Source organism: Lepisma saccharinum, chromosome 1 (assembly GCF_977018435.1).
Source record: "Lepisma saccharinum chromosome 1, izLepSacc3.1, whole genome shotgun sequence".
Taxonomy (NCBI): domain Eukaryota; kingdom Metazoa; phylum Arthropoda; class Insecta; order Zygentoma; family Lepismatidae; genus Lepisma; species Lepisma saccharinum.
The window spans coordinates 5,483,320-5,507,022 of NC_139229.1; the positions used below are offsets into that span (position 1 = coordinate 5,483,320).

The 23,703-nt window shown below is 33.7% G+C and overlaps 1 protein-coding gene across 7 annotated transcripts in view; it reads left to right on the plus strand.

Annotated features, from left to right (window-relative positions):
• Positions 1–23,041, plus strand: part of Galphaq (G protein alpha q subunit) — an 88,428-nt gene extending 65,387 nt beyond the window's left edge. For 2 of the 7 annotated variants that reach the window (XM_083128784.1, XM_083128778.1), the window contains 5 exons: positions 3,301–3,429; positions 8,165–8,294; positions 9,392–9,545; positions 11,546–11,653; positions 21,663–23,041. In XM_083128784.1, the coding sequence (XP_082984910.1) occupies positions 3,301–3,429; positions 8,165–8,294; positions 9,392–9,545; positions 11,546–11,653; positions 21,663–21,745 (604 nt within the window). In that variant the 3' untranslated portion in view covers positions 21,746–23,041. Of the gene's footprint in view, positions 1–3,000; positions 3,130–3,300; positions 3,430–8,164; positions 8,295–9,391; positions 9,546–10,562; positions 10,671–11,545; positions 11,654–17,913; positions 18,012–21,662 lie in introns of those variants that run through there. The other 5 variants (XM_083128800.1, XM_083128789.1, XM_083128771.1 and 2 more) reach the window with 5 other exon arrangements.
• Positions 23,042–23,703: the final 662 nt, after the last annotated feature.

Below are 23,703 nucleotides of genomic sequence, written 5' to 3' on the forward strand. Positions count from 1 at the left end.
ATGTATGAGTACATATTTCCATGTGTGTATACTTAGATGTGTATCTGATGTTATGGAATATGAAACAGAGCTCTATTGGCATGCTTTAAGGCAACAGAAACTTTGAATTCTGTGGTAAGGAGATGTGTTTGGGGAGTTGAGACTAAAGGAAAACGACAAGTATTTGCCAAGTGAAAATCAGGTTTGAACCCTTGTTTTGTTGTTTTCTTCCTGAGCTTAATTTCTATTTTATATACTAATGAACACAAAAGTAGACTTACAGTAGTATGATAGGTTTTTATATGTATATTTTATGCATGTATTATGTACGTTACATAGTTCTAAAATCTGCACATTACATTTCATATGTACACTTTTCAACTTGTTAGTTGACCATCTCGAAAGTAGAATTAGGAATTAGTAAATTCGGCAATGTAGCACTTCAGCACTATCTGAGAGTAGCAAACATTGAAACAGATCCCTCAACTAGAAAGAAGATTTTTCATTCTCGCACATTCCATGAAGTCAGAAATATAAACGCAATCACACGGAAATCATAAATTGAATACATTTTGTTAGAATTTTTTTTATGATTCTGCTTGCTTGAATTGAAGTCGAAGAAATTTATATGAGGTTCGAGGCACAAGACCAGTTTCTTTCTATTCCAGCTGGAGGATATCAATGTCAAATTGGAACACAAAGAGTAAATTTTCTTGAGAGATTAGGTGAAAGTTGATTTGCAAGAATATTAGAGCTGTTAAATCAGACGTTGCTATCATTATTCCAATTTTCTCGTCAAAAACAGGAGATTAAAAGTTCAAATTCCACGTCTCTTGGGATTAGGGAGTAGGAAGTTTTGTAATACTATAACATATACATACTTCTGCTCAGTTTGGGGGATCATTAGGATTTAAGCAGGAACATTTTGTTTCCATCAGATATGCTACGTGTCATTAGCATATAAAAGTAATTAATTATCGTAAATACATATACTTAAACGGGATGCTGCAGGACTTCGTTTGTGCTCCTCCACCTAAAATATTGATTATATTAACATAAATTAATTTAGGTATTGTGTTGCTGTAAGTAAAGGGAGAGGTTAATCATTTCAAATTCATAATATCAGTGTTGTCCATTCCTTCAATGAATAATGTTCCAAATCCTCAAGCGAACAACAAATTGCCAATTAATAATTATTAGAACCACATATTTATGGTGAATAAAAATATCAAGATTTCGGTACAAGAACTTGACATATTTCTATGCCAAGAAATATTTTATTACAGTATTACATTATGGTTCAAAGTAATGGGGAAAAAAGAAAAATCAAATTTCCTTTAATTCTCTTATAGCAGCAGCACTGAATATCCATGATAATTCTATGTTTAGAAGATAATATATTTATAAATTAAATGATACGTATTAGCAATGTTTGTTATAATGAAAAACATGTCTGAATGGGAGTGAACAAAAAAATGAACATTTTCACATCACGACTGCAGTTCTAAAATAATCTGGATAGGGATTGGAAAGAATGGACTGCCCCAACTAAATCAGGATGTCTGGTAGCCTTGCATCAATGGTTACAAAACTAAAATTACCAAATTTTGCCGATTGTAGACGTCTGGAACCTACCTCTCCCCACAAATAACTCATTCATTTATGCAAGGACAAAAAAAATGTAAATGTTTACAACATCTGAAAAATTGTCACCGTTAGTTTCATAGGTTTTTATGGGTTTATATTAAAATATTTCATAGTTCAAGGGGCGGTGGGTGGCATGACCCTCTTGGATGTGAGAGACAAATATATCTGATTTCAATTCGACCTAATAAAATCAAAACTTTCTCCAACATTAATTAATTTCCATTTGATTACGTATAATATTATTAGTTTATAGTTTTAACTTCATGGAATGTGCGGCAATGAATATCTCTCAGCAGAGCATTTTTCAACTAGTTGAGGATCCTGTTACATTGAACGCTCTGATGCAATGTTGCCAAATTTATAAATTTGAATTATTTTAAGACTTGTCGGCCAGCAAGTTGTGAAGTGTACGCTCACTGCATTCCCTTTTTGCATTCAAATCGAAATATCCAACAATAGCTATACTGTAAAGAAAAGTGTAATGACACACATAAACCTTTGCACTTTAATAGTAAGTGTAAACATACTGTGTAAATTACACCACCACTCAACATACTTCATTACTTCAATAATGCCTTGAATTGCTTTGCTGTTTCTCCTATTTTTCAGATAAATGTAATTGCATTGAATCTAGCAACTAGATAAAAACTATGTTGTATACATAGTTTTTTATTTTGCCAGAAATTAATTTTGAAGTTAATTTTGCTCAATCACTTTTAGTATTTTTAAAAATAGTTAAAACTTTAAGTTGAAAGGCTAGTGTTTTAGTTGTAATTCTTTTAGTCACATTCAACATCACTAAATAGGACTCACCTATGTGAAGATATTATTTATATTATTTATTCAGCCACCTAACACTAGATGCATCAAGAGCTACTAGAAAATGTTTCATATGCCTAAAACGGCACTCACTTTTAATAGCAGTTTCATAAGAAAGGTGGAAGCTCACCAGTTATAACAAAGATGCATCTTGTTTATTTCATATTTAGTAATTGAAATGACTACTTATAAGCGAGTAACTTTAACTTGATTCGTCAAGAAGGTTTGAATTGTGAAATTTTTAGCTGAGTTTTAATACTGACATCTTCACACAAACCCCCACACACAAACAATTGCAAGTTTTTTGTTGTTTTTTTCAATTCATTTGCCATGCTGCAAGTTCAGTGGCAAAGTAACCTTGGATGCACCTGTGTGCATACTTTCAACGGCAAATAAAAAACAAAACAACAGTGGTCACTCTTGATTTCTTTTTATATAATTTTTAGTTAATACATTTCTCAGTACAAATACTGACCAATCTTTTTTTTTTTTTACATATTGAAAGTAAATAGATTATATAAGAGGTGTTAAATTTTTATTTTCCTTGTGTTCCAGCTATTTGCAAGAAATAGATCGTATAGCTGCCCCAAACTACCTCCCCACAGAACAAGACATCTTGCGTGTCAGAGTTCCGACAACTGGTATTATTGAGTATCCCTTTGATTTGGAAGATATACGGTTTAGGTAGGTTTTAGTGTACGAAACCTGCTCCAGAGAAGATATTCATCCTGGAAAAAATGGTACAAGGCTTCATGTTTTGTAATGTGTGATTTTTTTTTACTTTTCCTTGTACCATTTTTTTCTTATTGTATTTTTCTTGCTCACATTTGTGATGGTACTGCTTCTTTCTTACAGTTATCTTAGTGATATAGACAGAATAAGACAAGAAGATTATTTGCCCACTGAACAGGACATTTTACGAGCCAGAGCTCCGACGACGGGAATTATAGAATATCCTTTTGACTTGGACTCCATCATTTTTAGGTACGATTATTGTTTTCAGAACAGGGCAGAATTTCTTTGTTTGTAAAAAAATAAAATTGTCCCAGCAGTCCTGAGCAGAAGAGTGCAGTTGCAATTTGTGCTTTAACGCATTGAGAGAGCTTGCAAAATAATAATTATGCAACTTGCCTACCTCAGCATCTACAAAGTATTTTTTACCTTAGTTAAAACTGCTAGAGAAATTAGAGTGCTAGAATTGATCTTGTACATTCTTGCTTTGATTTTAAGGCTGCGATACAAGGAGTTGCGTATGGAGTCCAACGTTTCCGTTTCACCATGTTGAAGTTTTTAAAGCTACTGTAGATGCTAGGCAAAAACTTATGGTGAAACTAAGATGTGTAGATGGTTGCCTGTATCTTGCTATTATTATGTGTGAATTGTATGGCATAAATATGTTTTATATAATAATATGTATTTGTGTTTAGGACTATTTTTCATGATGTGTTTGCTGAGAATGGAAGAGAATTGTACCAATTTTTTGCAGAATGTAATTTGATATTACTGTTGTTTGTCAGTTCAGTTTATATACAAGTAGCACGAAGGGGTGAAGAAACAATTGGTATTCTTTTTGTTAAGCTTCATCAATCCAGTCAACTTTTTTTAGTCCAAATGTTCATATGGTGCAGGTTTAAATGTGTACCAATGACTGACACCTTTCCTTCAGCTAGTTAGGTCAACCTGTGATGAGGGCACACACTTTTTGTTGGAGAGGTTGAGAAGTAGTGAAGCCCAGGTTTAGAAAGTTCATAAATGCAGCTATGGGTTCCAGCCATCCTTCAACGGAAACCACTCTTCTCCACGGACTATCACACCACAGTTTTAGTCCATGTATAGATCAGTACTCTTGAGCTTTGATTTATTTATAGTAGGAGTCAACAAAAACTAGTATATTCAGTCATGTGCTTCAAAATGTAGGTTTTTTACACACGCTGTGTGCAGGGGAAGTCTCGGGACGAATCATGTAACAGTAAACTGAAAAATGCTATTTCCCAGCTCTTGAATGTATCTGAAGTGGGAATCCATTAGGGGCCAGGTCAGCGGGAATAAGTCCCATGTGGAAGAACTTCCCAACCCAATACATGGAGCATCTCCTTAGTCCCTTTTGCCATGTGCAGCCTGACATTATCATGCAGCAATATCTTGTACCTAGTTCCACTGTAAATGGTCTTTTCCTCTCAATTTCATTACTCAAATGAATCGGTTGTCATTGCTAATGCTCAGCCATGACAGTTCACCTGGTTTCAGCAATTCATAGTTTAAGATCCCCTGTATGTTCCACCAAATGCAGAAAGGAAACTTTTTTCTATGAATAGTGGGTTTCGCAGTTGATGTCCTTGGTTTCCTGCAGTTAACCTTTTGGGGTTATCACTTTTCATTCCAAGTCACTATTTTGAACAAAAGTCCTTCCTTGTAGCAGGGAAACAGCCATTTCCTAGCATATCTCCTTGTCAGCAGAGAGAAGGTGTTGAACCTAACGACCATCCTTCTGTATTTTCCCCAGCTTCTGCAGATAGTTAGAAATGACTTGTTGTGTCAGTCCTAGTTCCATGTCGAGTTTAGACTGTGTTTAACATGCTTTTTGTTCAACAGTTACTCCAATTCTTCATCCTCGACTTTCTTTGGCTGTCCAGGATGCTGTTTATCTTCCAGATTGAAATTCTCGTGGAATTGCTGAAACCACTTATTACAGGTGCTGTATGATACGGCATCTTCACCCAAGGCTGAACGAATCTTTTCCTTCGCCTCAGCAGCAGTTTTATTCAGTCATGCTCTGGTCCATTTCGAGCCCTGATTTGTACACCGAATATCTGTATATTGACCTAGCCAATGCTGAGAATGCAGAGCGGAACAAACACGTGCAACATGTTTCAGTGGTAGCTTTCTCTCACTGGCTGTTGTTAATGTCTAGAATCCCCTGGTCATAATGTAGTATGCGCAAGCCATTTTACAGCTGTGCAGCAATATGATTTGAAAGAAGGGTGGTAGTCGGGGATCTAAGTTTGCCACTTTATGTAATTGCGATTAGGTAGTCTGTACTAATCACTCTGGAAACTTTGTGGCTTCATAACAAAAACTTGAGAGATTTTTGCAATTCTTTAAAATCCATTGTGTGGGAGAATTTTTAATAGGGATGAGTCGATATGAAATTTTGGCCGATACCGATAAAGTACCAACATGAAATTTACCGATAACTGATATTCCACTTATCCAAAATAAAATCCCATGACACACATGGAGAACCTGAATGGTGCCTTGACTCCCTTAATAAATGTGTTTTCCAGCCGACTGCAGTGCAAGAAGAGTATATTTAGACATTTACTTTTTTTAAAAAAGGTAGGGCATTCATAAAAATTATAACAAACTGGCAGAATTTTGCACTAAATTATAAGATATTTATAGATATATCGGATCTGTTACGGTAATTTTACCGATAGAGTACCGATTAATCTGTCCCATCCCTAATTTTTAATAGTAATAGTGAAATGGATACCAATTAGCAGCTTGGTTACCCCATTTTATTGCATTCTTGAAATCAATCAAGTTAAATGAATTTATTAAATAGGATGTTCGTATTTCTATTATACATCGTGTGACAGTAAAAATGTCATTTCTTTCTGTGTATGTCAGAATTTTTAAAAATTAACTCAGAACACTTCCATTATTCCTACTATTTTTGATTTACCTGTTTTGTCCCTGGTATTGGAGAAGTGTTGTTAAGCACAAGCAAGATTAAGTAAGAAGTACAATTTGTTTGTGGTTTTGATCACCACAATGTATGAGTGTATGAGTTAAACTTCTAAATAATGTGGAAATTTTTAGCAAGGCCTGCAGCTAAAATAAGAACAGAAGGCATTCATATAGTGAAGAATCGTACTTTTCAGTCTTCATAATGCTCATGTTTAATTTGAAGTCACTGACACATTGATAAATGCCAATGTATTTGGCTGATGAAAATTTCACATATGAAAGGGAAAGTTAAGTGGAGTGAATATCCTAGTCAAGCCCCTACTTGGACTACAAGGGATTGTCTTGCTGAAGCAAATTGCAATAAGTAAGATAGTCACTCTACAAAAAGGAAATGCAGAAACAGCTTGGTGGCACTTGTAATTCATTTTGTGATTAATGCAAATGAATTTATTTGCGTAATCATCAATGAATGGGAAAGTATTTTAGCTTGTATCACTGTTAGTTTTAACAGTGTTACGGTGGAAACTACTGAGATGACTATATAAGTGAAGTAATTTATTGATAGAAGCTTCATATTGGTTTGCTGTTACTCAAGGGAAGTGGATAAATCAGTCAGTGGTAGTGAGCGGACATTGATGGATGCTAGACATATCAAAATGAAAAATGACAAATGAAATAAATTAAGGTACCTCCAGAAGATTAATGTGATTAGTGTGGCCAAACTAGATTTTTAAAAAAGAGCTAAAAATCACTTCAAAGCAGCTACATCTATCTCTGCACCTAGGAGTGGCTAGTCAGTAGGTTTGACTTCAGTGAGCAATGCATTTGAGAAAAATCATCTTGTCACCTAATGCATAAACATCCCAAGGCAAGGTGAATGCATTGAACAAACATTTGGATATGAGGAACAAGAAGTAGCATCATGTTTTGTGATGTTAGTATCTTAGAAATGTAATGAAGGCTGTGTACATTAGATTGGAAGCTAGATTGCTGCTTGTGGTCCTAAATAAATGCCCTTGCAGCATTTTTATGGTTTTAGAAGCTAAAGAGATATGCAAGAGAGCCACATCGGTCCCAAAACAACTAGGCTGGCAACAGGAACTGAAATTTTCTGAAAGTTATTATTGTGTTAGGAACTTGAAACAGAACCATGGGAATTTGATGTGATGAATATCGAAATCAGCATGCTTATGGTCTACTGTACTACACATTGTGATTATGTTTATCATTGAATGGGTAACATGAAATTGTACATCCTATTACCAGAGCTAAGATTTATAAGACCTAAAGTTCTCATAAATATGTCAAGAACATAAATTTATATTTAATGTGATGTGTGGGATGAAAATTTTATGTTGAAATACAAACATGAAAAGTAAAAAATAAAAGGATGAAGTTTTAAATTATGTTGTTCTATTTGTATTCCATGTATTAGTAACATATGCTGGAATACTTTTAGTAGTACTAGTCCCCTCACTTCCACAACCAGTCTTCTTGATGGCACAGTGGTTCGGTTCCTACTTTAAGCTGTATGTCCAATCCCAATTAGCATATCTGTGCATGAAATGTACTAAAAAAAACTCATCTCACACCCACACATACTCCCCTACCTTCTCTAATGAGTAGGTCACAGCATATATCTCCTCTTAAGAAATTCAGTATCAAGTGACTAAGAAAGATAGAACGAAATTCACTAGAAATGATTAAATATATAAAGTGTTGTTCTTCATACCTTGAAAATGTGCCAAGTATGACGGAAAAATGTGCAAAATAGGCTGTCACACAGAAATAGTTTATTTTTTATTTTTTTAAATATTAAAAGTCTATATATTTCAGGTACATTTACCAGGTGGAAAAAATGTGCAGTCCTGAATATCCTGCCCTGTTGATCACAAATATTGATATTAAAATATTTTTTTTGTTACAGGTTGTAGTGTTTTAATGAAAGGTTGTTTAGTAAATATATATATATAGTATATGTCTTTACGTGTTTCTGGATAAAATTTAATGTTCATTTCCATTTTTACAGGATGGTAGACGTAGGGGGACAGCGATCTGAAAGAAGAAAATGGATTCATTGTTTTGAAAATGTGACTTCCATTATATTTTTAGTAGCATTAAGTGAATATGATCAAATTCTTTTTGAATCAGATAATGAGGTGAGCATGAACACTTGCATTAATGCATGCTGTATTTATTTAACTTAATTACCTGGTAGAGAATTTGCATTGTAAAGAAATAATTCGTGTATTGAACGAGTACTTAATGATTTATAGTTCTCTTAATTTTAATGATCACAACCACCATTCACCTTGGAACTTGCCAGTGCTAAAGTGGATGATGGCTTCATAGAACTATAAATCAGATTTTAGTGTCATTAAACTGAAATATGATTTTTAGAAAATGGTCAGAAATAAACTCTGAGATGTTCTTCTATGCATTGTATATCTTATGCTTGTATTATGTTTTGTTCAAATACTGTAGGAGTCTGAAACCACACCATGATTTTATGGGCACACTATATTGGATCTGTAAAATAAGTGGCAATTTTGCCAGTACTTCTATATCAGCTGATAACAATAGTACCAGTTTATCCATGCCTAACATGGGCCCTAAGTAGAATGGCATCAAAGTGATACTATATCTAGGCTGTTCGGAAAAAGCACAAGCCAAGAAATGCAATTTACAGCAGATATTTTTTTTCTTTTTTTTTTTTAATGTGACAACAAATTTGTGCTGAATAATTTCAGATCTGTTCATTGATACTTTAATTTTTATAAAGCTCAAAATCTTAAACCACATTATACTTAGGACTTACTGAAAACTTGTGTGGAAAATTGTGAGTACTATGGATTGGAACTGCATCTTTGACATTCTGGAGCATAGCACCATCACTGAACTGACCAACCAATTATGTAGGGCCTCCCCGATGCCGCAGTGGTAATGTTGCTGCTTGTAATCTAGGGGTCCTGGGTTCGATTCTAGGTGGAGGCACATAGTGATTCAGATCCCACTTTAAACTGTAGGTCCAGTACCGATTAGCCTTACTGCATATAAATTGGACTTAAAATACCAACCAACCTATGCCCTTTCAACAGTTTTCACAACTATGGTCTCTATGTAACCTTGAGCTAGTTCATTTGACATGTTGGAATTCTTAGTTTTATCTAATTGAATCTTTCCAAGTCTGAATGATTAAATGTATTTACAATGTATTGTGAGCAATGATACTAACTTCACATTTTCTTCGTTGCAGAATCGAATGGAAGAAAGCAAGGCCTTATTTAAAACCATCATCACATATCCGTGGTTCCAACACTCCTCAGTAATTCTCTTTTTGAACAAAAGGGATCTACTAGAAGAAAAAATAATGTATTCCCATTTAGTGGACTATTTTCCAGAATATGATGGTATGTTATTGATTTGCATTTTAAAAAGATTAGAACATGAGATTTGGGAAATTTCACGTCAAAATGACAAGCTTCAATGAAAATCAATGAAATGCAGTCTTGTGTTGCAAGTTTGTCTTGCCACTTTGGTGTGAAATTCCCCTTAGAATTGTAGTCTAAAATATGAGAAAGAGTTGTTAAAATTATTGTGTTTCCATTAGGTCAGAGCTGACACCACTTTCAACAAATATGTACTAATTCCCACTGATCCAGATACTTGAACATTGTAACAATTAAAGTTCATTTTATAAATTAAAAAGGATTTTTTTCTTTCTTCTGTAATGTCAAAAAGTATAATCAGCTCAATACATTTGTGTACAGTTATAAGGAAATGTATATTTTGAAATAGATACTGATTATACATACACATAATAAAATATATTTTTAATTGTTTTCAAGTGAATCATACCAGATCTTCCACAGATAAGTGTTATTCTAATTAATCATGAACTGATAAAGTTATGAGTATAACGGTTTTTAGTTATCTAGTCAATGTTTCTTCTGTATGGTGATACTATTCCTGCTTCATTGACTAATTTTGTCACAAAACTTCATCATCATTCAATTTATCTCATAATATGTTAGAATAGAATATGGTGCTATAATACGTTGGAAGAAAACATGGTTCTTTGCAAAATCAATTAAAAATAGCAGCATTGGAAAGTTACTGAAACATTTAGTTCTTTTCTAATAACAACTATATATTCATGTTTAGGGAATAAAAGATGCGGTAGCATACACTTGAGTGAAATATTAACTTTATCCTTGAGACTGACTTGTAATGGTTCTATTAATTCTGGTGCCCCTCTGCCTCTGAAGTTCCCAAGTGGATGGTGGCAGGGTCTACCAAAGTTAATAGAACCATTGCAAGTAAGTCTCGAGGATAAAATTAGTATTTCACTCACCTGTTTTTAATATTTAACAACTATATATTTGTTTTTTCTTTGTATGAATTAAATTTTCATTTTAAAATACCAGGTCCCAAGTGTAATCATGTACCTGCACAAGAATTTATCCTGAAGGTATACTTATCTCAAAATCCTAATCCTGAGCGAACATGCTATTCACACTTCACGTGTGCTACAGGTTTGTTTCATAATGATCAGAGCTTAATGAAGATAGCCCTGTAGTATGGCTAGGATGACCTCTTGTGTGTTAAAAATTGTGTATTTTTTTCTCAAGTTGAAATTTGTAAGCTAGTTTTCCCATACCGAAAACAAATTTTCACTCTCTTTATGTAAGCATATCATTATTTTTAAAAACTGTGTTCGTAATTAGTAATTTTTATTAAAGTGCAAATAATTTAGAGATTAGGATACACATTTCTTTTCATATGTGTTTTCCATATGATCAATCTATCATGGTATTGATGGAATATATTTACATCGTGGTAATATTTCAGATATTCTTTAAAATTTACTTCTCAGGAAGTTTTCGGTGAAACTGAGTGACTCATTCACGATTCAAAGTATTTACAAACATTTGTTCTTTGTTTTTTACTTCATCTTTTGTTGAGAGTATCATTACTTGTAGCAACTGGTGTAATTGCTCTGTTTTTTTTCCTTTCTTCCACTAAACCAGTTTGGATCTCAGTATCAGATGACTTGTCTGATTTATAAAATCATGAACTGCACCCGGGATAAGTATTGAATAATGCCATGAATCTTTTCACCACACAGTGTGAGTCACTGTCTGTATGTTTCCCTGCGTTATACAATTTAATATGCATGTATTAAAGTTTGTGAGTAATAAGGAGGTGTGAAATAAAAATCACAGCCAGTTTTATCAGATATGCTTACAAAAGTTCTGTGAGGAGTTTTAGTGGAAATATAAAATTAGTGCCATAGCTTAAAGTATGCTAGTGTTGTTATTTAATGCATTATATTCATGCTTTGTAATTTCCTTTTTATGCTTTTCTGTAAGCTATATTTTCATTGCTTTGTGGACTTTTTCACTTGTAGGGCCACAAAGGGATGCAATAGCTGCTCGAGAATTCATTCTACGAATGTTTGTTGAATTAAATCCAGATAGTGAGAAGATCATCTATTCACACTTCACATGTGCAACAGGTACAATTTGTTATAATGCAAGAAACTTATGTTTCCTTTCCTACCAAAGCGTAAAGTTTACATAACAGCACAGGGTATTGTGTCTAGTGATTCAATTTAGAAGAGGATGTATATATTCCATGCATACAAATTATATTCAGTTGGTATCTCACTATTTTCGGTTATGTATTTATGCCAGGCTTAATATGCGAATTCAAGCAATTTACAAACATGAATACGGTACATGGAAATCTAAAACACTTGTTGCAGCTTGCTCATAAAAAAAATACTTAAATATACACATTTTGTCTGTTAGTTTTTTTAAAAAAACATTGTATTTTGATTAGATACCCTGTCATGTTACTGTGCATTGTATTTTGATTAGATGCCCTGTCATGTTACTGTGAAACTTTACATTTGTGGTAGAAGGAAATGGTGGGGAAGTATTTTTACATGTTCATACCACTCAGAAGTTCATAAGAGAATGGAACGCTGTTATTAATTCTTGGAAAAGGTGGAAAGTGGAGGGGAAATAGCATTAGGATAATTTCAACCATGAAAATTGCATATTTAGCTCGGTGGATTATATTCTTTAAGATATATTTCCCAAAGCAAAGTCATCACTTCTGTATAATTTTGTTTTAGTGAAGATTAGCTTTTTTGAACTTAAAGGAAATGGGAGTGTAATTACCCTTATTCAACGATATATTTCACTCTTTGTTTTTAAACACAACAAAGAATCTCCAATGTACACTTCTGTATCATATATCCCCCACCTCAAGGTTTTATTCTTTTTCTTCATTTCAACCTCAATAGTTCTCTGATGCTGTTTTCCGATCTCCTGTTTCAATCCAGCTGTACTTTCTTGTATCACTTCTCTGTTAGGTCTCAATACCAGTGGTCACGGATTTGAATCCAGGTCTGTGCATAGGTGTTCTTTGTGAGTGTCCCTTCATCAGTTTCCTCGTACCATTCATTATTCATCCTCACCTTCACGATTAGCCGAAAGTGGCAGAATAGTGAAGTAACAATAAATTATGTCTTTGCCCATGAATCATCAAAATGCTTCTTAAGGTTTACTGCAGTTTCTTTGTTGCTTTATTTTCCAAGTTTGGCCAAGGTAAAACTGATGTTACATTGTTATAAAATATTTGTAGCTTTGCATTTTTTCATCTGTGTTGATATCCATAAATTCAAAAGCCTAAATTGTGCAATTTAGTTCCGTGGATTTCATGATATATGTTTCGGATGCAACAGATAATCTGAATATCAGAGAATTCAGATATCCACATAATTTGGATATCCGGATAGAACAGATTGATGAAGGATTTGTGGAAAATATGTACAGTGAAATACGAAAATGATGCATAAATTCATATGTGGATAGCCCGTAAAACAGATAAACGATAAAACTATCCAGATAATGCACACATTTGGATATCCGGATGTTTCAGATAATCTTAATATACGATATCTGGATATTTGAAATTTGGTTAGAAAATTATCCGATATCTGGATAAAATTTTAACTGGATTTGGTCGTTGCTAGTTCCTACTACTTTGTCATGATGATCTCTTTTCTTCTTCTTTTTTCAAAATAAGGCCTGCAGTGTATCAACTTGTGGATATTTGAAGCTAAAACATTTCCTTGGAACTTAACTAGATATAACTTTTGCTTCTATGATTTTCTACATCTTTTCTTTCACCTTGCACTGACAATACAATAGGAGAAAGTGCAGAAAATTACACTTAACTCGGTGTCTGCAATTTAAACCACATGGTCATTCTTAATGTGATACGAAATTGCAGACAGAAATTTATAAGATGGCTGAATTGCATTTGTTCAGCATGTAGCATTGTTCTTATCACTACAATACAGGTTTTATATCAAGGAGGTGCTTACAGAATGGACAATCTAAATAGAATATCCAGTTCTTTTTCACAAATTAAATTCCGTATCTTTACAGATATGTACATAAATAAAAATAATAGTGGTTAGGCAATGTAATTTTCTGGTGTTTTAAAATGTGCATTGTGTTATAGGAGATTCCTGGAGTTGGTAAGTTACTTGTTGACCCACGATTGAACATATTCACCCTTATTTCAACTTGATGAGAGAGATTTTCAGTTGCATTTCTTGCAGGATCAAGATTACGTGTCATTAACCTGTCACCTGCTTGGATACAAATGGCATGATAATGTTGAAATTGTGTATTAGCATGATGGTAGTCTTGAAAAAGTAGAAATTGATCTTTGCACTTTTGAGTTTTCTCGCTTGCTGTACCTGTGAAATAGATTATACTGTATATGCAGCAGTTGTTTTATTGCTTTTTGACTGTGATGCAAATTTTGTGTGTGTTTACAAATACTACAAATAGGAATGAGCTGTTATTATGTATTATTACGTGATACTGTTTTCCGTTATTTGTGTGAAGTTTGTCACACACTGGAGAACTACGAATAATGTTGTTATCCTTCAAACATGCATTAGGTATTTAAGAATATAACGGTTTTATATACTTATGGTAAATTTGTAACATTTGTTACTTCCATAATAAAATTAAATTGCTCAAAATTATAATAATTTATTTTGGAAAACATTTGAGTTAGCAGCTTAGTCCTCATAATGAAAATAGGATGCACTGGTTATAAAACAAATATATATATATATACACATATAATATATGAATGCTTTCATATGTTGTATTTATATTTCACACTATTTTTTACTCAATATTTCTACTCCAGGTTGCCACTGTCCTGCAGATTTTGGACAAACTTAGAAACTGAAAATGCCATTTGATAAACGTGCAAAGTTTTATTAATATGTTAAATCTTTATGGTGTGGTTTGGAATGTTGTTTAAAAGTGCGTGGAAAGTCTGGGAATTAGTTTTTGCAATATGAGTGTAACCATGCTACCAGTCATGCAATAGTTTTATCAGGAAATTAAACTAATATGTATTTTCACAAGCAAGTGTTATACACACACACACACACGTGTGTGTGTTTTATATGCTCATAAACATAGCATAATACATTAGCTACATATTACTTTTAATATGTTTAGCATGATTACACAACCGTATCTCAATCATGCATTGCATATTCATGTTCTCATCTTTTGCATTAAGATGCCTCACATATGTATAAATTGTGTAATTAGTATTTTGTCTCGTTCTTAGCGCACAAAAAGTTTTGCTTTCCTGCACAATCTGGTGGCTAGCATAGTATGCTGCTTATAAAGGTTTTTGGGTGCTATCATAGTTTTAGAAAAATATCTTCTCTGCTGTTTTTATTATATCATGATGTGTAGATATTTGATTATAGTCGTGTTTTTTTGTGTCTATATCCTAGGATTACCAGACACTATAAGCGAAATTTAGAACACAAACATTTATTGTAGATAAGTAAAATTGACAGTTCAAAATGTAATGACATGTATTTTACGAATTACTTAGCACAAAATTGTGTTTCAAGAATACTGTCTAATTTTTTTTTACAATTTTCTGTTTGCTGCATTCGAGACATATTTTCTTACTGTGATATTCAAAATGTAGCACATTTCTGAACAAAAAGGGTACAGCTAGTAACCCTAATAAATCATCGATCCCCCACGTGTCAACTTGGTGATCTAATATACAGCTTGCATCGCAAACAGGCTTTATTGATGAAGGGGCAACAATGAAATACAATAGAAATAGCTAAAATGCCTCTTTGTTCCATCACACTGTATGTTACTCCTATGTAATTATGCACTTTGTGAGAGATTCAAAATGAAAGTTTAGTAGCAACCTGGTCAGTGTGGTTACACAATTATCTTTGTAGCACCGGCTTGGCTTAAAATTGTTCTTTTCAGAAAATGTGAATTGTCAGTTTTATACATAACTGTTTGACGAGCAACTCTTAACAATTTAATAGTACTCCTCTGTATAAGGAGAAGCCGCGGTGGTCTAGTTTGTAGGGGACCTGACTGCTATGCAGGAGACCTGGGTTCGATTCCCCGTGTGGGTGATCTAAGGTTGAAATTTTTCCAGCCCTGTCCCTGCATAAAGCCTCAATTAAATGGATACCTGAGTGGTAAATGTGGCCAGATCACATCACCTCCAACATGGCTGAAATTGGTAGAATGTGTGGAAGCCTACCCCTACATCTCCCTATATATGCATCATGGCATGGTGCAAAATGCACCCCCCCCCCTCCCGATGGCATAGTGGTAATGTCGTTGCCTTGTAATCAATACGCTAGTCTACATGGACAGTAATTATGATCATACTATGGAAGAGTCAGTAAAAAAATAGTGTGTTAACATTTTCTGTGTTCTAGATTTCTTAACGTTTATTTTTTACCTGAAAGATTATGTAATAAAAAAAATAGACTATCCAGGGTGTCATGCAGTTCATGATTATTGAAAATTGAAGGGGAGGGGGAGGAACTGACCAGACATTGTTCAACATTTATTTAATAGAAATATACAGTATATATTAGGGATGGGCCCGATTAATCGGTACTCCATCGGTATCGGCCGATATAGGCATATCAGTGTATCGGTAAAATTACCAATTATTTTACCGATCCAATATATCTATAAATATCTGATAATTTAGTGCAAAATTCTGCCATTTTGTTTTAATTTTTATGGATAATCTCCATGCCGTACTTTCTAAAACAGTAAATGTCTATATATGCAATTTCTTTTGCACTGTAGTCACTTTGAAACACACACATTTATTAAGGAGGTCAATGAACCTTTCACGTTCTTGAAGGACCACTTCTAAATTTATATTGGATCAGTAGAATATCGGTTATCGGTATCGGTAAATTTTATATCGGTATTAGCCAAAATTTCATATCAGCCCATCCCTAGTATATATGTACAGTCACGGACACTTCTGGGTTGTAACAATTCTATTCAAAGTCAATGGAATCGTTACAATCCAGAACTGTCCATGACTGTACATTTAATGTAATTAGTCATCACCAATTGGAAGTAATGAGGTGCATGTTTTGAGAAGAACTTGTTAAGACTTGTATAAAATATGAGATAGAATTATTTTGTGATTATTTCCTTCAAAGTAGGTTTCTGGAGAAGCACTGCAGGCACTAGTTAAACTCCATAATGCTACCTTGCATGTGCTTAAAATTCCTACCCTTGTGTGTGGTTTCAACATGAAGATTTCAATTTCAGTATCAACTCTGGCCTATTATATAATTCAAGTTTAATTATTTTACAACACCCGTGCTTGTAAACATATGACTACAATCTTCCCTAAACTTATGCCTTCGTAACTCTCAAATCGTGGTATCACAACTAATCTTATTCATCTGCAGTCCAGTCTCTCATTTCAACCCACTTATACGAGTCTTCACCGTGGGAAGGAAGGTAGTAATTATGTAGTCTTTACATGTCCATTTCTCACCACCACATCAAATATATTTTCCTGGTAAACATATCTAAGGATGCTATGAAAGATATATTTTACATGTAACTTTTTAAAATACTTTTTTTTTTTTTTTTCCTATTTATACATGCAAAACACATAGACATGTCTATTATTTGGCAATCTGTCATTTTGATATGCAAGTTTGCTGAGTCTACTGTTTATCAAAACATGAACGAGTGTTTTGTTAATAAACCTTACTCTGTTTAAATATAAGAAAATAAACTGACGAAAATGTCTTCGTGAGCAGTTTTTCAAAAGCATATCTTGTAAGCGAGAAATCCTTTTTTGCTTTTTTTTCTATTGGGCATTGATGGCAAGAAATAATGTTAATTTTCTACACTGGAGTTATACTGATATTGTTGGATCAATAGAGTTTATCTTATCTATTTACCACTATCTATGTACAAGTAGATTTCAAGTCATTGCATGGGACTGTAGACAGCCCCTAAGAAACTCCTAAGAACAACAGATAGCTACTCTGAAGGAAAGAATCGCTGATCATGAAAATGATTCAACATACTTTGTACTAGCTTATAATGGAGTTCTTCGAGAGCTTAAATGTTGTTTGTGTTATTCATGTAATCTAATGTTTACGTTTGTATTTCATTATTGCTGACTGCATGTGTACTGCCTGTGAACATATACTAACATGTGTTTTCATATTTCTTTCCTCTGCATGCTTCTTTCCTGGATGTGATGTGGAATGTTTCTGCCTCTATTGGCTGGATTGGTGTTTTTATTTTTCTAATTGTAATTATTTTAATTTTGTATGAAATTTTGGAAATCCTGGCAATCTTCTATAATAATGCAAATTCCATTTTTCCCCTCTGAATGTAATAGACACTGAAAACATTCGTTTAGTATTTTGCGCTGTTAAAGATACAATCATGCAGAATGCCCTCAAAGAATTTAATTTAGCATGAATCTTTTTTTATTTCGTTCTTGTTTCTCAAATTTTATTTGCATTGTTATATTATGGTATGTATTATTATTTAATAATTCTAATGCACTAACTTAACATTATGGAGATATTTTCTTTTTTGTAATAGTCTCACAAATTTAATTTTTTGCATTATCATCACATTCATTTTCATGATTTTCTGTATAATAATATTGAAAGGTAAGCAAGAGATTGTTGTAAACCAGACTTGAACTTGTAACTTTGGTTGTCCATGAAAGTATTTTAACTAGGGCTAAGCTAATACCATGACTGACGCCGTTGCTTCATTTGTATTTGATTATTATATAAAAGCAGTGGTAGACAAATACAGATCACCCAGTCACCATGACACCTGAAAAAGTTTTACCTGGTGCCTTAATTTTAAAATTCAGTTTTTTTTTTTGTTTTTTGTAAATATTTTGAGTTTGCTTATAGAAATTTTCACGTAGTCGTGGTGGCTCAGTCGGTAACGTGACTGACTACCATGCTAAAGTTCCCGGGTTCGATCCCCGGCCGGTTCAAATCCGGGCACCCACCCAGCATCGAATAACATTGGTACCTGAGGGTAAAGGCGGTCAGGTGCGTGATGCTGATCACATCACCCCCATGCACGACCCGATCAAGAAAGTGTGGGGCATTACCCCCACACCCCCTATATGCCTGCATGGCATGGTGCTAAGCACAGGGGAGCACTTTACCTTTTTTTTATAGAAATTTCCATTACCCTTTTTTTTTTTGTTAGTGTTTTCTGTGTCACATGTACCATTACATCAGAATAATAAACATGCCATTAGAAACTTTTTCACTGTAATGATATGGTAGAGTTGCCCATATATCAGAATGTATTGCATAGTTATTTAATTTGTTACCAGTTGAGCAATTTTGATTAGTTCTAATCCAATCTTGTATGTATTAAGAAATTAGATGTTTTAATATCACATTTCAAAATATGTTGCCCGTATTTAAGAAAGAAAAGGCTGCTCCTGAAAAAAAGTGGCTGGCCCCTGAATTACTTTTAGTTTTGTCTACCCCTGCATAAGAGGTATTTTAATTTTAATATTCTGAGGTAATTAGTGAATATTTTGAAGCAAAACCAATAAATTGAATGCAATACTTACACACTAGCATTAATCAATAATTTGAACAACTTAATTGTTAAAATTTTCAAGCATCAGCATGCCAGGGATCCTGGGTTCTAATATCGACCTGGGCATGGGTGTTGTTTGTGAGTGCCCCTTCATTAATTTCATCATATCATCACTCATCCTCATCTTCACAATTAGCCCAAAGTGGCAGACAAGGAACATAAATTAAACAAAATCAATGAATCAAAGTAGTATCGGCTCAGCTCTAGTTTTAACTAATTGACTTTCGGGGCCAATCATGGTGTAGTGCGTCATGGCTTGGATATTCTGTGTACACAATAACCATTTCAAGCTACTGCATCTTCTTGTTGGCTTTTGGCTGTCTGTAACATGTACAGTCATGGACACTTCTGGGTTGTAACGATTTCATTGAAAGTTAATGGAATTGTTATAACCCAGAAGTGTCTGTGACTACAAACAATGCCACGTCACTAGTTGAGATAACTAAATAAGTAGGGCATTAATAGTGATAATTTACATCGATATCCATTTTATGAAAGGAATCCTCAATTTAAAAACTAACAATAAATTTCACCAAATAGAAATTAACAAAATAGTCCATGTTGAGAAAGATGTATTTTGTATCAATACAAACTACAACACGGAGCACTGTACATTTCGGGAAGTAATAAGATTTGAACAGTTCATTAGAGGTTATTATTTGGAAACTAATTCATTATTTTAACTCTTAATATTTAATAAGAACACTATGGTGTTCAATTGATAAGCAGTTTAACATATAAGAGCTTTGCAAGAAAAATACAATACCCTATTAACTTACAGCTTAGGTTCAGAACTTGGTGAAAAACATTGCAACATTGTCTCTTAAATTCTAAAGACTTACACTTGTATTTTTATAATTTTGATAAACATTTGAAACTGAAGTAAATCTACCAGAAGTGTTACAAAATAATAAATAATCTAATAAAATAGATTGAATTGACTGACAAATGGTGAAACCTACATAGCAATGACAGTGGAGTCACTTCTAAGTATTCCCCCTCCCCCAAATTTATGAATCAGAAACCCATAATGCATGCACAGTGAATGTAATAACGAGTATAAAGTAAAACTGTGAAAGGTTGGGCTCTGTTGGGTAAAATTCAAGGTTTAGTTTGATGTTTTTGTACATTGTAATCTAATTCTGATTAGATTAGTATTAGATTTTTAATATGAGTGTTGGATATTAAATAATGGCAGCACTTGTGTGGCACAATGAAAGTTAACATACCCTCAACAAAGAATCCCCACCCTTACAGTTCTGCTGCCAATCATTGAATGGAATCCACATGATTTTTTTTTTTTTTTTCACTGATGCCTACAACACAGCTTGGAACATGTACCACATCTCAGATTATTTTCAAAGCCACATATTTTGAGTCTTCTCCAAAATTATTATCTTTAATACTGTAATCAAGGGTTCTCATGTTTATCAGTAGAGTCATTTTACACCAGTCGAAATTACAATTCAGTGTAAATTCATTGATAACATTTCATAATATACTGTCCCTATTATCCTTGTGAAGTTTCGTACCTAAAGAATAGCAGAAATGCAAAAATTACGCATCTGCTTTCACAGTACATATATCAATATGACCAAAATATGAAATTATTCTCACGAGAATAAATTATATCAAAGATATTAGCACATGTATTGTGTAAATTGCTGCCTTTCACAACTTGTGATCTTGCCTCTAAAGGTACTGAGCTCAAGTCCAGACTTGGGTGTTCTTTTTGTGAGTGTCCTTTCGTCAGTGTCATCAAATTATTATTCATCTTCATCGTCAGGTATCCCTGTACTTCTGTCCCATTATAATTAAGAGGTACAAGGGTTCATCCCTGATAGAGCCACATTACACAGATGTGTCCTGATTAGCCTATCTGAGCATAAAGTGAAGTAAACATAACTTTATGATCTTAATAATTACAATTGGTTATCAGTGGCAGATGTGTAGTGATAACATTGTCTCCTTGTAATCAAGGATTCCAGGTTTGATACCCAGTGGAGGCACATTGTGGTTCGGACTTTAAACTCTGGGTCCAGTCCCAGTTAGCCTCTACAGTGGAACCTGGATTTTAAATTTTCCTGCATTTTACGTATTTTTCAGCTTGGTCCCCTGAAAAACATAAAATAGAGATTTCACTGTATGTGAATAAAACTGAACTTTAATATCGAAGACAGCGGCAGAAAAACAATGTAAATTTGAAAAATAAAAATACATTTGGAGATAGCTAACTGGTTATGCTACTACCTTTTAATCAAACTATAGGCATTGCACAGTGGTTTAGATGACACTTTAACATGAGAGTCAGTCCTATTTGAACCTATCTGAGCATAAAATAGACTTAAAACGAGCAAAATCATTGTCATTAATAACATAATAGTAAAACACTTACTAAAAGAGAGTAACTGTATAAACTGTGGTGCCACTATTTAATATCCATCCCTCGTATATATGTACCAGTAAGTAATTCTGATTTTTACATTCTGCTCTGTATTTCAGATACGGAAAACATTAGGTTTGTGTTTGCAGCAGTGAAGGACACTATTCTTCAGTTGAACCTCAAGGAATATAACTTGGTGTAGAATTGACAAACAATGTTTGTGTGTTTCTTGACAGCTGCACTCTGTTCAGTATTTACCAGACACATCACACCCGAGTAGGTATGTGCTGCTGGTAACACAATGAATATTGAGAGCTTCTAAGGGTTCTAAAGCTACAGATGCTAGTGGAATGTGTGTCACGGGCAAGGAGCGTTGTTCGACGCAAGCTGAACTTGAAGCTTGTTCAAGACAACTAAAAAAAGAGTAAACTTTAACATAAAACACATTGGCGTGAAGATGATGACTGTAACATATCTTTGGACAGCAGAGTATTGTGGGGAAATGGCCATCTACTTCGTGGTCACTATTATAACTCCATTGTGAATTTTTAATGAAGATCAATGGTGACTCTGGATTGTTAAAACTTGCGTTTTTCTTACTTTTTCACCATTCAAAAAAATATAAAAATAAAGAAAAAAAGGCAAGACGAGTTCCTGACATGTCTCCAACACGTAGGTCAGTTTTTATAACCCCTCATTTGGTGCAAATTGCTCACATGACGTGCACTAGCATCGTCTCCGTGGTACTGAAGCAAACTCGTGTGCCATTAGTGTGGTGTTTAAAAAAAATAATAGCCCTTCTAGTTGCAAGCCAAAGTGTTTTATAACCCATGCCGGAATAACTAAGTTCTGCATGTGACTTAATTCACATTCATATTGTTATAAACAGAAAATAGAATAGTAAAAAAAATATAAACAGAACTTTCCCTTACTATTGCTGATAGTATAAAAAGAAAAAAAAAGCAACAAAAAAAAAATAATAATAAGCATTTTGTTCACATGGTTCTAGATTATTTGAATACATACCTTTGTTGCTGTAGTACTTGAGTGAAATCGGCTAGCAGTGGTCATGAGACATTTTTCAGTTGTGGATGTACATAATATCCGAGAGCATGAACAAGCTATTGTGTGACGAGAAGATTTGCAATGTGTCGTTCATTCATAATAATAGAAGTAACTGACGTTGGAATATACATTTTTGCGCTGTATTAAAGAAAAAAAAAAACCAGTGGTTGAAATTATGCTTGTTGTGTGTACATGAGTGGAAGATTGTGGATGTATATATATGTGTGTGTGCATGTGTTCTTACGTGCGAGTGTTTCTGTGTGTGGTGACTAACGAATGGTGGTGTGTGAGTGGAATGAAGATTTTTGACTGAGAATGTGTACATGAGTGCCAGCATATGTATGCATGTATGTGTATCTATAGTTCATTTGTAAAATCATTTCTTGTCAAGAATATACTTTTTTCTGAAAACATAAATTGAAGTTATTTGTTTTTATTATTCAATATGTATTTTATAAACAGCATATTCATTGTTTTATAAGATGTAATGTTCCGCAAACTTGTTGTTTGCATCATCAGACCAAATGTAGTAATAAAAATACTTGTGTAGGGTTCGGCAATATACAGGGTAATTATAAATGATTTGTCGGGTTTGAAAGGGCTGCATTAAAAATATGTAACTCGTACAATAAAGAATGATACATGAAAATAAACTGAAACTGTCCCAAGTTTCAGACATACTTTCACAAATGTTCAATGTGGCTTCCTTGTGTCACACGACACACATCTATGTGATAGTCTAGTTCGCCCCACACTCGCTCTATGAACAATGGAAAAAAACAGAATGCTTTCTGCTGCATAGACACCAGTTTCGAAACTAGATTTGTGCTGCCATCTGTCGACAGGCGCCAAGGTTACAAATATGAGAAATTAAACTTTCAGATGTGTTCTTTCGTTTCATGATTATCACACACATATTGTATTAATAGTTTTGGAAATATTTCACTTTAAAATCCAATGAATCTTTTATAATTACCCTGTATATCGACCATTTGAATATATTTCCTGTAGTAAGACAATACAGCTAATGTAAAGCAAGATAGTGGGTAATTGATAGAAACAATGAAATTTGTAACAATGTTCACTTCATCTTAT